Below are 14121 nucleotides of genomic sequence, written 5' to 3' on the forward strand. Positions count from 1 at the left end.
GATAGCTGAGGAAATTGTAGAGGCATTAGTGATCTTTCAGGAATTACTGGAGGCAGAAGGGGTCGCAGAGGACTGGAAGGTGGCTAATGTAACACCACTGTTTAAGAAGGGAGGGAGGCAGAAGATGGGAAATTATAGGCCGGTTACCTGAATTTGGTCATTGGTAAGATTTTAGAGCCTGTTATTAAAGATGAGATCGCAAAGTACTTGGAAGTGCATGGTAAAATAGGACTGAGTCAGCATGGCTTTGTCAAAGGGAGGTCGTGTCTGACAAATCTGTTAGAGTTCTTTGAGGAGCTAACAAGGAGGTGACAAAGGAGAACCGGTGGACATGATTTATTTAGATTTCCAGAAGGCCTTTGACAAGGTGCCGCATAGGCGACTGTTAAATAAGTTAAGAGCCCATGGTGTTAAGGGAAAGATCCTGGCATGGGTAGAGGATTGGCTGACTGGCAGAAGGCAGAGAGTGGGGATAAAGGGGTCTTTTTCAGGATGGCAGCCGGTGACTAGTGGTGTGCCTCAGGGGTCGGTGCTGGGACCACAACTTTTCACAACATACATTAATGATCTGGAAGAAGGTACTGAAGGCACTGTTGCTAAGTTTGCAGATGATACAAAGATTTGTAGAGGGACAGGTAGTATTGAGGAAGCAAGGGGGTTGCAGAAGGACTTGGACAAGCTAGGAGAGTGGGCAATGAAGTGACAAATGTGGAAACGTATGAGGTTATGCACTTTGGAAGGAGGAATTTAGGCATGGACTATTTTCTAAATGGGGAAATGCTTCGGAAATCAGAAGCACAAAGGGACTTGGGAGTCCTTGTTAACGATTCCCTTAAGGTTAATGTGCAGGTTCAGTCAGCAGTTAAGAGGGCAAATGCAATGTCAAGAGGGCTAGAATACAAGACCAGGGATGTGCTTCTGAGGCTGCATTAGGCCTCATTTGGAGTATTGTGAGCAGTTTTGGGCCCTGTATCTATGGAAGCATGTGCTGGCCTTGGAAAGGGTCCAGAGGAGGTTCACAAGAATGATCCCTGGAATGAAGAACTTGTCGTATGAGGAACATTTGAGGACTCTGGGTCTGTACCCGTTGGAGTTCAGAAGGATGAAAGGGGATTTTATTGAAACTTACAAGATACTGCGAAGCCTGGATAGAGTGGACGTGGAGAGGATATTTCCCCTTGTAGGAAAAACTAGAACCGGAGGACACCATCTCAGACGAAAGGGACGATCCTTTAAAACAGAGATGAGGAGGAATTTCTTCAGCCAGAAGGTGGTGAATCTGTGGAACTCTTTGCCGCAGAAGGCTGTGGAGGCCAATTCACTGAGTGTCTTTAAGACAAAGATAGATAGGTTCATGATTAATAAGGGGAATACGGGTGATGGGGAGAAGGCAGAAGAATGGGGATGAGAAAATATCAGCCATGATTAAATGGCGGAGCAGACTCGATGGGCCAAGTGGCCTAATTCTGCTCCTGTGTCTTATGGTCGTATTGCGGTGGCTGGTCCATCTCTCTTCTTGATTTCAGCCTAAGCTGTAGCTTGGCCGTTCCTTCACTGCGAGCCCTTTCACTTTAAATGTAACAGTTCATTCTATCTGCCAGTCTATTGTAATAGGCTCATTTTCCAGGAGAGACCGTTATCATTTACTGTGAGTAGATTTGTTTTTATTTATGCAGCAACGCTACATGTAATTTAACGTGGCGTACAATTTTCTGTAGAATTAAAGAAGCATCTGAACCGCTGGCACCACAGCCACCTCCTCCCGACGTCAATAAGATAACGACGGATAAGATCAACTGGGTACAGAAACAGTACGAAGCGGTTTCCCAGCTCGAGAGGGATCGAGACATAATGGCCACAGTGTGTAAGTACAACACTGTCCATCCTGTTTTACTCCACTGTGTCACTAACCAAACTGCATCAAGGCTTTCCAATAAAAGTGTCTATCTAATTAAAACTGTAACTCAAGGCACCTCGCATATCAAGCTTAAACAGCTTGCTGCACTAAAAACATTAGGGTTGTATTTCTGTGGCACTTCCAATTGAGTCTTGTTGTAGCACAGACGGAGCTGTAGCAGAGGAGTTGCAAATGAAGCTAACGACTGGTCTTTCACGGGATTTTCCATTGGGCCTTGTTGCAGTGGAGCCAGACAAGGTTTATGTGATAGGAGACGGTGTTGTCAAAGTAGAGGCTTGCCAGGCTGCAGGTTTCCGTGGCTTGGCCTGGCCTGGGATACATTGGGCTATGGTGATGAGTGGAAACAAGCATGCAGCCACTGGAATGAGAAATGTGGGGCACAGCTGGGGGTCTAGGACTGGGATTTAGCTTGGGACTTTTCATTCCCTTACTCAGAAAGCCAATGAGGACAGCCTTATCCTCTTTCTGGAGAAGGAGCTCTGTAACTTTTGTATGTTTCCTTCCCCCAGAGCTGGCATGTTCCATAGATCCATAGAATCCCTACAGTGCAGAACGAGGCCATTTGGCCCATCGAGTCTGCGCGGACCCCCCGAAAGAGCACTCTACCTAAGCCCGATCCACTTCCCTATCCCTGTAACCCATTGATCTTGGCCAATCCACCGATCTTTGGAAACTAAGGGCCAATTTAACATGGCCAATCCACCCAACCCACACCTATGGGCTGTGGAAGGAAACTGTAGAAGAAAACTGGAGCACCCTGAGGAAACCCACGCAGATTGGGAGAAAGTGCAAACTTCACACAGTCACCCAAGGCCAGAATTAAATCTGGATTCCTGGTGCTGTGAGGCAGCAGTACTAACCGTAGATCTGCCATGGTTTGAGATGCGGTGTGGGCAGTATTTAAATCCAATGACCTATGCCTGACCCTGCTTACTTTGTTGCATTCAAGCACTTGTGCCCAGCATGGATTTTCATCCTTCTGGGCCTTTGACTATATCAGTGTAAACCACACCAAATCCACAAGCATAGTCATATCCTGCTTCCTGTAAGTCATGCATCAAAGTTGATATGAAGATTGTATAAAGCAAATTTAGCTCATAAACAGCAAAAGCTGAAGTGACTATAAGTGCACTTGAGACAGCTGTTAAAAGCAAGCGAATTGGCATTGATAAAGGAAGAGCTTCATAGCTGAGGACAAGGTATTCACTCACACGTTGCTTTATTCACAGATGGACAGACACCAACTCTGGATGTGGACACCGCTCATCGTAGTGTCATTCTGTCAGACGATAAGAGGGTAGCGTCTGGATCCCAGTTCAGACAGCCCTATCCTGCCAGTCGCAAGAGATTTGACAGCTGGGGGCAGGTGCTCTGCTCTGAAGGAACCAATGGTGGTCGCTCTTATTGGGAGGTGGAGATTGCAGGCGTCCGCGGCAAATGGGCAGTTGGGGTCTGCTATGGCAGCATAAAGCGGAAGGGTCGGGATACAGAGTGCTTGCTGGGGGGGAGCAGTAAGTCCTGGATTGTGTGCTCAGGGAGTAGCAGTAATTTGTGGAGCTACTTATCAGGGTCCCGCTCCGTTTTAGCCCAGCACAGCGGAAATATCACAGATCTTACTGTTCGAATATCCTCTCGAGTGGGAGTGTTTGTGGATTTTGATGCTGGAATAATCTCCTTTTACAGTGTGTCAGGCAGCAAGCTAAACTTGATCTGCACATTCCAGCAACAAACATTCTCTGAGGCTCTCTACCTAGCATTGAGAGTTGGCGATTGGAACACATCCCTGTCCCTATGTTCCCTCAACTGAATTCCGTTTTATATTCTGCACACATTTTATTCTTAGAACACTTCCCTCAAAATTAAGAACACAAATTGGGATGATTAACCATAGTTGTTCCCTTTGATATCATAACCCCCAAATACTTGTGATTTTGAGGTTATGCCAGTACACAGTAAGATGGGTTGGCCTTGTTAAGACCTCTGCAGGAGCAGTCAACTGACCAGTTGAAGTAGGCTCCCATTAACTGGAAAACGAGAGCTGAGCCCAGTAATCAATACTCAAATATGCAAAAATGGTGGAGGCTGCATCAACTTAATCAAGAAGCAGAATCCAGCTCAAGAAAAATCTCCAATTCTACAAAAAGTAGTGAAATTGGTCTTGGGGGAGTTGAGTGTGTGTGTGGGGGCAGGGGTGGTTGGTACATAGAACCAGCAATAATGAATAAATAACCCACTTTCTCTTTCCCCCCCCAAACACAAGCACACGCACGCAGACACACACACGCACACAGACACACACACACAATTTCCTATTCCATCGACTCTCCCATTTTATACCGGAGAGGCAGATTGCCCAGCATATGAGTGTTGGTTTGGACTTTCATTGCCACAGCCCGGTTTTGTGTGCTAGGCTGAAAGCTTGGCAAGATATTCCAACTATCACCAGCGATGGGAGCTCCATGTTGAATTCCTCTTTCCGGTAGCCATTCCTATCCATCATCGTCCTTGCTCACCCGGTCTCAGTTCCTGAGTCACTATGCTCTTGCCTATCGCACCCTGGGGTAGCTTTTCAAGCTTTCCAAGTTAGTCCAAGGTTATTGCCTCTCCACCCATCTGAATTGTGTATTTCAATCATCCGAGGACCTTCAGACCTGGCTGTCCTTGCAAATTCACCATCTCCACTGCCAGGATACTGGTTACTGGGCTGGCTGATTTTTTTTCTTCTGCCGTGACACTGCCGTAGATCTTGACCGTCAACTTCCTCCCCATCAAACAGCAGTGTTATCACAGTTCGTCACAGCGCAGGTGAATCAGCTCTGGGCCTGCTAGTCAGCCACAATTTTGAAATCTCTTTGGGGACATCCACACCCCGTCTTTCACTGAACCTTTAAGTTGGGTTGAAGTGCACTAGGCTTAAGGGCAATTTTTTTCACTGTCTACGGAGCAGAGGTTGCTCCTCCCCGGATGTCCTCTGCTGGTTCCCTTGGGCTGTTTTGATGCCTTTTGCCATGCTGGTCTCCTGGGTGCGACATCAGGGGCGACGCTGCCTCACAGCGTCAGGGACCCGGGTTCAAATCCGGCCTCGAGTGAGGGGTTTGCACGTTCTCTCATGATCAGATATTTGGGGCTCTTTCCCCACGCCGGCATGTGAACGGTGGCCTTTTACGACAGACAAAATGATCTGAAACGGCCACCGATCCTCCGTTTGGCTGGGGGCTAGCATGCCGGCAGCGTAGAGCACCTGGCTCTAGTTGCCGATACGGCCCGGAGAATTGCCGGGTCCGTGCCCATGCATGGCACGGCGGCGCCCTGCAGCGGCCTCTCACGCACCCAGCCCACAAAATAGTGCCCCCCCTTTGGCCGGCTCAGCCTGCCCTGGACCACCCCCCCCCCCCATAGTGCCCCCAGTCCCTAATAGAGTCCACCCTGCCCGTGGATCGCCCCTCCCCCGACTGTGGCGGCGCTGGAATGAGTCCGCAACCACCACGCCGAGTTCCCGACGGATGAGACCACGCCTCTCCGCGTACGCCACTTTTAAGGGGGTGGGGCATCCCGAAAGCGGCGCCGCCCCGATTTGGTCGGTAACTGTGATTCTCTGGCCAATCGCCGAACGCGATTTCGGCGTCGGCGACCGGAGAATCCAGCCCAAGATATAAGAAATCCTGCCCAATGATGATAGAATTTTCACAAACTTTCCAGATGATGGGTTTTTCCATATTTTAATCTTCTTTCCAAATTCCTTTTATTCAACTGTTATCAGAAGCTGCACATACAATCAATTTGAGCCTTAATTTCATTCGATGAAAATTTTAACTTGTTATCACGGGCGAGATTCTCCGACCCCCCGTCGGGTCGGAGAATTGCCGGGGGCTGGCGTGAATCCTGCCCCCGCCGGTTGCCGAAGTCTCCGGCACCGGATATTCGGCGGGGGCGGGAATCGCGCCGCGCCGGTTGGCACCCCCCCCCCCCCCCGCGATTCTCCGGCCCGGATGGGCCGAAGTCCCGCCGCTAAAACGCCTGTCCCGCCGGCGTAGATTAAACCACCTACATTACCGGCGGAACAAGGCGGCACGGGCAGGCTCCGGAGTCCTGGGGGGGCGCGGGGCGATCTGGCCCCGGGGCCTGGCCCGCGATCGGGGCCCACCGATCCCCGGGCGGGCCTGTGCCGTGGGGTCACTCTTTCCCTTCCGCGTCCGCCACGGTCTCCACCATGGCGGAGGCGGAAGCGACTCCCTCCACTGCGCATGCGCGGGAATGCCGTCAGCGGCCGCTAACGCTCCTGCGCATGCGCTGCCCGGAGATGTCATTTCCGCGCCAGCTGACGGGACACCAAAGGCTTTTTCCGCCAGCTGGCGGGGTGGAAATCCGTCCGGCGCGGGCCTAGCCCCTTAAGGTTGGGACTCGGCCCCCAAAGATGCGGAGCATTCCGCACCTTTGGGGCGGCGCGATGCCCGACTGATTTGCGCCGTTTTGGGCGCCAGTCGGTGGACATCGCTCCGATACCGGAGAATTTTGCCCATGTCAGAATGAATGTTTCCACTTAGAGTGTGGATTCTTTCTGATGTTGACTGAGGTGAAGATAGGTTTTATGCACTCTTATTATTCCAGTGAACAGTACTCTCTCATTTCATTAATATTTCAATCACTTCCCTGATGTTCCTTGGGATTACTCAGTGGGACCAATAATATGGGGCGGGATTCTCCGACCCCCCCCCCGGGTCGGGGAGAATCCCGCCCATTGCCTCTGTGCCTGCAGGTGAATGATTTGTTCATATCAAATTTGTAAAAATTCATCCAAGGGATGTGTGCAGTGCTGGATAGGCTGGCATTTATTGCCCATCCCTAATTGCCTTTGAGAAGGTGGCGGTGCAGTCCATGTAGTGTAGGCACACCCACTGTGCTGTTAGGGAGGGAGTTTCCGGGGTTTTGACTCGGCCACAGTGAAGGAACGGGAATATATTTCCAAGTCAAGATGGTGTGGAGCTTGGAGGGGAATTAGAGATTATTATTAGAGATGTGTAACTTCAGTTACATGGATAAATTGGTGAAGCTAGGAATGATCTTGGAGGAGAGAAGGTTTGACAGAAATATTCAAAATCATGAGGGGTCTGGTTAGGGAAAAACTGTTCCCATTGATGGAAGGATCGAGAATGAGAGGAGACATACTTAAGTAAATTGGCAAACAAAGCAATGGAGACATGAGGAGAAATGATTTTCAGGCAACGAGTAGATCTGGACTGCGCTGTCTGAGAGTGCGGTTGAAGTCCAAAGATGTGCAGGTTAGGTGGATTGGGATTGGCTGTACTAAATTGCCCTTAGTGTCCAAAAAAAAGTTTAGTGGGGTTACGGGGATAGGGTGGAGGTATGGGCTCAGGTAGGGTGCTCTTTCCAAAGGCCGGTGCAGACTCCATGGGCCGAATGGCCTCCTTCTGCACTGTAAATTCTGTGATTCTATAAGTCGGCTCAATTGGCGCATTCAGGAGGGAATTGGATCATTTGGAAAGGACGAATGGACTGGGTAATGGGGAGAAGGCATTGGGAATGGCATTAGGTGCAGTGCTCATTTTGAGAGTGGGCGGAGACGCAACGGACCAAATGACCTCCTGTGCTGTAACAATTCCGTGACCCTGTGCTTTGTCCCACCTGACAGAAAAATAAAGTTCACGAGAGATAAGGAAAAGTGGCAGGTTTGATCCAAAACTGGTTCAGTGGCAGGAAATGAAGGATAATGGTTGATTGGTGTTTTTGTGACAGGAATGGGGTTCCATAGAGATTAGTACTAGGCGCCTTACTTTTTGGGATATATATCAATGGTTTAGACTTAAATGTAGGGAAATTATGAAGAAGTTTGCTGATATAAAATTTAGCTGTGTAGTTGCTGGTGAGGACTGCTGGAGGCCTGAGTTTCAGTGCCAGTAAGATGCGCTGGTGAGGACTGTTGGAGGCCTCAGTTTCAGTGCCAGTAAGATGTGCTGGCTCATCGAACAGGCAGATCTAATTCAGTGGGAGAGGACACATCAGGAAAGTCCCAATTTGTTACCCTGTATGTGCTGAATGAATCGGTTTCAGCTGGGTGGCAGGCAATACCAAGTTATAGTTGGCCTCAGTACCCCAAATTAGAAAAGGAAATATCATCACGGACATTGGTGGCACAGTGGTTAGCACTGCTGTCTCACAGGGCCAGGGTCCTGGGTTCAATTCCGGTCTTGGGTGACTGTGTGGAGTTTGCACTCTCCGTGTCTGCATGGATTTCCTCCAGGTGCTCCGCGGAGTTCCCCCCACAGTCTAAAGATGCAGGTTCGGAGGATTGGCCACGCTAAATTGCTCCATAGTGCACCCCCAAAAAAAGGGTTAGGTGAGGATATGGGGATAGGGTGGGGGAGTGGGTGCAGAGGGTCGGGGCCAGACCCAGTGGGCTAAATGGCCTCCTGCACTGTATTGATTCTGTGACTAAGAGTGTGTTGTGTAGACATTGTGTGTCAAAGCAGGATGAGCACGTCTGTGTTATTCCATCTCAAATAGTAAATAACCTCCTGATATTAATCTGGACATGAGAGAGGTAGCGGAAGGTGATCTGTAACTTGTAGAAATAATCTCTGTCAAGGAGCCAGAGGAGGTAGACCTATCACAGAGGAGGTAGACATGGGAGAAAATTGACAAAAGATAAAATACTTGAACCAAATGTAATCAATGATTAGAATTTGGATTGATTTAAATATATTGACCGATTATTTGATTATATTTGCTGAGCAAAGGGGAGAAACTGCAGGGTCATTTTCACCTGCTTTGAGGCACATTGAAGATTTGATATTTGGGCGCAATCTACCAGTCACGCTGCACCCCAAAAGCAGCACGTGGTGGTGCAACGTGCCAGTAAATGGCGGGAGACCCCCGCTCCGGGATCTACCCAGTTCGCTATGCCTTGCAAGATCTAACGCGATCTTGCGAGATGCCCATTGGTGGGATTACTTTTGAGCAAATCTGTACATTTGAGCGAGACTAGCGATGTGCAGTTCCCTGAGGTAACCAAGGCGTTGGGATTTATCCCAATTACCTCGGAGACCTGGGGCGAGTCCCGTTCAGTACTGGTCTCCACAAATGGGGACCAACTGGAACAGCACTTATGGGGGTCTCCCGGGGATTGGAGGCCCCAGGTACTTGCCCACTGGGCAGGGTGGCAGTCTGGCACTGCATGTGCCACCTGGGCACCCTGGCAGTGCCACCTAGGTGCCAGCTGGCAGGATCACTGCCAGGGTGCAATGCGAGCACTGCGAAGGTGCCAATCTGGCGTGGTGGTGATTGGGTCGGGGGTGCACTGCGTTGGTGTGGGGGGGGGGGGTGCAGAAGGACCTGGGGACCCCCTTATAGTGAGGTGGGGTTTGGGGGTGGTTTGGGAGCTCGGGAGATTGGGGCACCATTTAGAAATGGCATCCCGATCGCTCGCTGCACTGAGGAGTTCTGGCGAGCGGAGCTGCTCAGTGCAGAAAACGGGGCTGATTGCGGCCTCGGGCGTGCATACCCCGCTGAGGCCCCGTATCTTACTGGATGGGCGCTAGCAGGGTGTATCTTGGCGCTGCGAACGCCGGGAAACACGTGGCTAAATGCCCTCGCTATGGGAGAATGTTCCCGTTTGGTTAAATTGGGCCCTTTAATTTTCTTTAAAAGTAATTTGTCTGTCATGCTGTCAATTGAACAGCAGAGGGCAGTGTTGTCCTTGCAAAATGATTCTTAGGTTTTATAACATCTAATATTACTGACTCCACACTGCCCTCACCACCGGAATAATACAGACCTATGGTAACAAGGTCATGAGCCAAAGTATTCGGCCCATCCAGTCTGCTCCGCCATACAATGAGGTCATGCCTGATCTGATATAACCCGTAACTCCACTTTCCCGCTTTAGCCCTATAACCCTTGATTCACTTACTGATTATCTCAGCCTTGAACATGCTTAAGGACCCAGCCTCTGCATCTCTGCGGTAAAGAATTCCACAGTTTCATTACTTTCTGAAAGAGGAAATCCCTCCTCATCTCTGTCTTAAATGGGCCACCCCCTTACTCTGAGATTATGCCCTCTGGTCCTAGGCTCTCCCACACGAGGAAACAACCTCTCAGCATCCAGGCAACCAGTAAGAGCCACTCCTCTCAACCGGAAGAGCAGGTGGGACGTCTAACTCCTCTCCTTCATTCCCTGTGATAAATGGTGTCCAAACTAAATGCTGAGATTGTGGACACTAGCAGTAATCTCATTTTAATTGAAGTAGGAACCTTTCTGGGTCGAGAGGATCCTGTACCACCCCATGATTAATGCCATTTACATGCTTTTAACATGGCGTACCTGAGAACAAAGTCAGGTGATGATCCCCAGGAGGTTAGAGGATCAAGAATGTATTCTGAAAGTGAACGCACACATTTGGTATTGAAGGCTTCGGTGATTTTGCTAGGGATTATAATATATTTGAAGGAAATGGTGATGGGTCACAGCAGCGGTTCCCAATTCTATGTGACTCCAACACAGAAATTCGCGTGACTCTTGCAGCTTAATCCTTTTACCATGTTCACGGCACGAGTCAACGTCTCAGATTTAAGTTTTGCAATTGAACCTGATGACGAGTGCAGTGTTCCCTCTGGTCTTAGTCCTGTAGCGCGCTGCTCCAGCCTGAAATCTTCATTTTTGCCTTTGGATTGGATTTGTTCACTGTCACGTTAACCGAGGTACAGTGAAAAGTATTATCTGCGAGCAGTCCAGACTGATCGTTCCATACACGAAAAAAAAAACCCACAGGACATACATAAATACACAATGTAAATACATAGGCACAGGCATCGGGTGAAGCTTACAGGAGATGTGTGAACAGATCAGATCAGTCCATGAGAGGGCCGTCTCGGAGTCTGGTAACAGCGGGGAAGAAGCTGTTTTTGAATCTGTTCGTGCGTGTTCTCAGACTTTTGTATCTCTTGCCCGATGGAAGAAGTTGGAAAAGTGAGTAAGCCGGGTGGGAGGGGTCTTTGATTATGCTGCCCGCTTTCCCCAGGTGTAGACAGTCAATGGATGGGAGGTGTGTTCACGGCTCTCTGTAGTTTCTTGAGGTCTTGGGCCGAGCAGTTGCCATACCAGGCTGTGATGCAGCCAGATAGGATGCTTTCTATAGTGCACCTGTAAAAATTGTTAAGAGTCAGTCTGGACATGCCAAATTTCCTTAGTTTCCAGAGGAAGTATAGGCGCTGTTGTGCTTTCTTGGTCGTAACGTCGATGTGGGTGGACCAGGACGGATGGTTGGTGATGTGCACCCCTAGGAATTTGAAACTGCTAACCATCTCCACCTCGGCCCCGTTGATGCTGACAGGGGTGTGTGCGATACTTTGCTTCCTGAAGTCAACGACCAGCTCTTTAGTTTTGCTGGCATTGAGGGAGAGATTGTTGTCGCTACATGTGATCAATGTTGATCCGTGGTGTCTCTTGTCCCCAGGTCTGCATCCTCTCTGACTTTCTAACTGAAACTGTTAATTTAGCTTCAGACTTTGAGCATTTCTGAATGTCCCCATTAAACTTTAGAACATCCTTTCTGCCTAATCTCAAGTTGTGAAAAGATCCTTACAAGACGAGGCTTTTACCTCACTGGTCTGGGTTAGATTTAAGCCCAGGCTCTTGTGAGATATCCACTTGCTGACCTACTGCACCAAAGATTTGCCCTAAGATAGTCACAGGTGCTGGAATCCTCACCTGAACAACCTTAGCGGAGCTGAAGACCGAGTATTTTGTTGTTCCACGCATATTGGAGGATCACAGATGAATTAGGTGCTGTATTCCTCCTCCAGGATTTTGCGACGGTCAATGTTGATCTGTGGTGTCTCTCGTCTCCAGGTCTACATCCTCTCTGACTCCTAATCATAAAGGAAGCATAACAGCTTCCCGCTAGCATAACTCAACCAGCTACATCTAATCCCACACCGTCGCCACAAGAAAATCAGGGGCCTTTGGAACAAATAATTTCAGGGGATAAGGAGACAACAAAACTTGTCGTCCCGTCCCCCCGGTCAGGTTAAAACCCAATAATGAATGGCCGAATGCCTCCAACATTCTCATTGCGTGGGGACCAGTTGCCAATCACCCACATCTTCCTCACTCAGGAATTAGCCTGTGCTCTGCCTGTTCATTTCCGCGTGGGAATGTCCCGTACGTTATTTGGGAGAATCGGCTGATCAGATCTCAAACCAGCAGAGAGTGAATTGCTCTCACTACGTGTAGCGGGGTTGTGTGAACAAGTTCCTTTTGGATGTATTTATGACGTAACTGCACCTCGCTCTCAGCAGTTCTCCCAAGATTTTTAAAACGTCAATGCATTTTATAACCTTTAACTGTTGCAGAGGCCGCAAGTTACAGCTTGTTTTATTTTTATACGTTGCAGTCAGTTATTCGTAAACTTTGTTGAGTGGTTGTTGCCCGATATCTGGGCCCCTCAGCATGAGTTAATCAGCAACTCCACTCGTGCCGTTTTTTTTGAAAGTTTTTCTATCAAAAATATTTTCATATATATTTGTTTTTAAAAGTATAAACATGCTGTCGAGATACTTGTGCTAGGTTGCTAGTTGTGTATGTGGCGATTAGTAATTTCCCCTCAGTCACAGTATGACCTTTGTGCCGAGTCTCTGCTTGTATAATGTTTTTGTCCTTGTAGACTGTAAACAGGCTGTTAACTGTGGAGAAACATGATGGGAGACATCAAAAAAATACATCAACTTTCGCTGTCAATACATTCTAAGCATTGATCAATATTTCTCTGCGACGCAAGTCTCTACTTGGAATTGTGCTCTGTAATATGTGTACGCTGTCTATATTACAAACAGTGAGTTATTTTTGATTACTTTTTCATGTCATTATTTTTATGTGAGTGAACAAATTAATTTGCGTACAGCAATTCACAAGCAGCAGATGAATTGCCTTTGGTGATCTTAAGTCCACGGAGGGATGTAGGCCAGGACAGCAGACTTGTTTCCCCTCAAACTGTGCCCGTAAGCAATTTTACATCCAACTTCGCAGACTCTCTTCATGTACAAAGGCTGCAATGAGCACAGCACAATGTTTAGGAGGCAAATTCATTCCTTTAAAGTGAATGAGAAAGTTTGAAAAACACTTAAATTAATACACCGTCGCGGGCACAGAAGGGTTTCCCAACAGAAATCCAAAGCTGTGCAGGGTAGGTGGATTGGCCATGCTTAATTGCCCCTTATTGTCCAGGTTAGGTAGGGTTACGGGGTTATAGGGCGGGGGAGAGTGGGCCAGGGTAGAGTGTTCTTTCAGAGGGTTGGTACAGACTCAATGGGCCGAATGGCTTTCTTCTGCTCTGTACGGATTCTGTGAAACCCTACATGAGGTATTTCTACAGAAGGACGTCAGGCTGGGCAGGATGCTGGAAACTTAGCAATTGATGGACAAATAAAAAGTTCCATTCTGCTATCCTGGTAGTCACAGTGCGTCCACCTCGTGGTAAATATTTAGTGCATTCACAGGCTCCTGTTCTCGCGAGGGAGGTGACAGCACTAAGGCATTAATGCCTGACTGATTTCTTTGGAAGCACACCGTCACTGTACATCATGATTTTGGTGGTACGACATGCCAGGGGTTAGCCACAGCTGGTGTGGCAGGATTGACCATCCCTGCCCGGATGTTACCATCCATATCTGCACGTGCCTACATGGCTACATTGCAACCACCTTGAATATTTATCTTCTGGCAGTTTTGATCATTGGAGTGCCCCATGGACAGCTCCATTGACCTTTGCAAGCAAAACTGCAGCTACTGTGCACCAAAGGGTTGGCACATCCAGTGACTGGAATGATCATCTGTGACCTGATACTTCACTGCATCGGGTCTCAGTAAAAGCTGCAGTGATTGACTGGATGGTGGATGGCATCATGGAGCCCCAGGCAACCGTTTCGTAACGACTTCAGGCAGCACCCACCATATTTCAGTAAACAACAAAAGCAGGTTTCAGTTCTGAGCTGCTCGCTCATGTACCGAGAGACTCCAAAATGGGGTGTTTCTCCTTTCATCTTTGTCCCGCCACCACGATTTGTTTGGCGTTTTCAGGATTGGAGCAAAAGTTGGTTCAACATCTTAGCTCCTGCGTTAAAACGTTATGGATTCAAGCACCTCAAAATCTAGGCAACACCAACGCGATACTGCCAGACTGCTGCATTGT

At 48.6% G+C, this 14121-nt stretch overlaps 1 protein-coding gene across 1 annotated transcript in view; it reads left to right on the forward strand.

Annotated features, from left to right (window-relative positions):
- Nucleotides 1-9234, forward strand: part of LOC140395130 (E3 ubiquitin/ISG15 ligase TRIM25-like) — a 46569-nt gene extending 37335 nt beyond the window's left edge. The window contains exons 5-6 of the mRNA XM_072482594.1: nucleotides 1719-1864; nucleotides 3148-9234. Coding sequence (XP_072338695.1) covers nucleotides 1719-1864; nucleotides 3148-3725 — 724 coding nt within the window. The 3' untranslated portion in view covers nucleotides 3726-9234. The remainder of the gene's footprint in view (nucleotides 1-1718; nucleotides 1865-3147) is intronic.
- The last annotated feature ends 4887 nt before the right edge of the window (nucleotides 9235-14121 follow it).

The sequence above is a fragment of the Scyliorhinus torazame genome, chromosome 18 (genome assembly GCF_047496885.1).
Source record: "Scyliorhinus torazame isolate Kashiwa2021f chromosome 18, sScyTor2.1, whole genome shotgun sequence".
NCBI classification, from domain to species: Eukaryota; Metazoa; Chordata; class Chondrichthyes; order Carcharhiniformes; family Scyliorhinidae; genus Scyliorhinus; species Scyliorhinus torazame.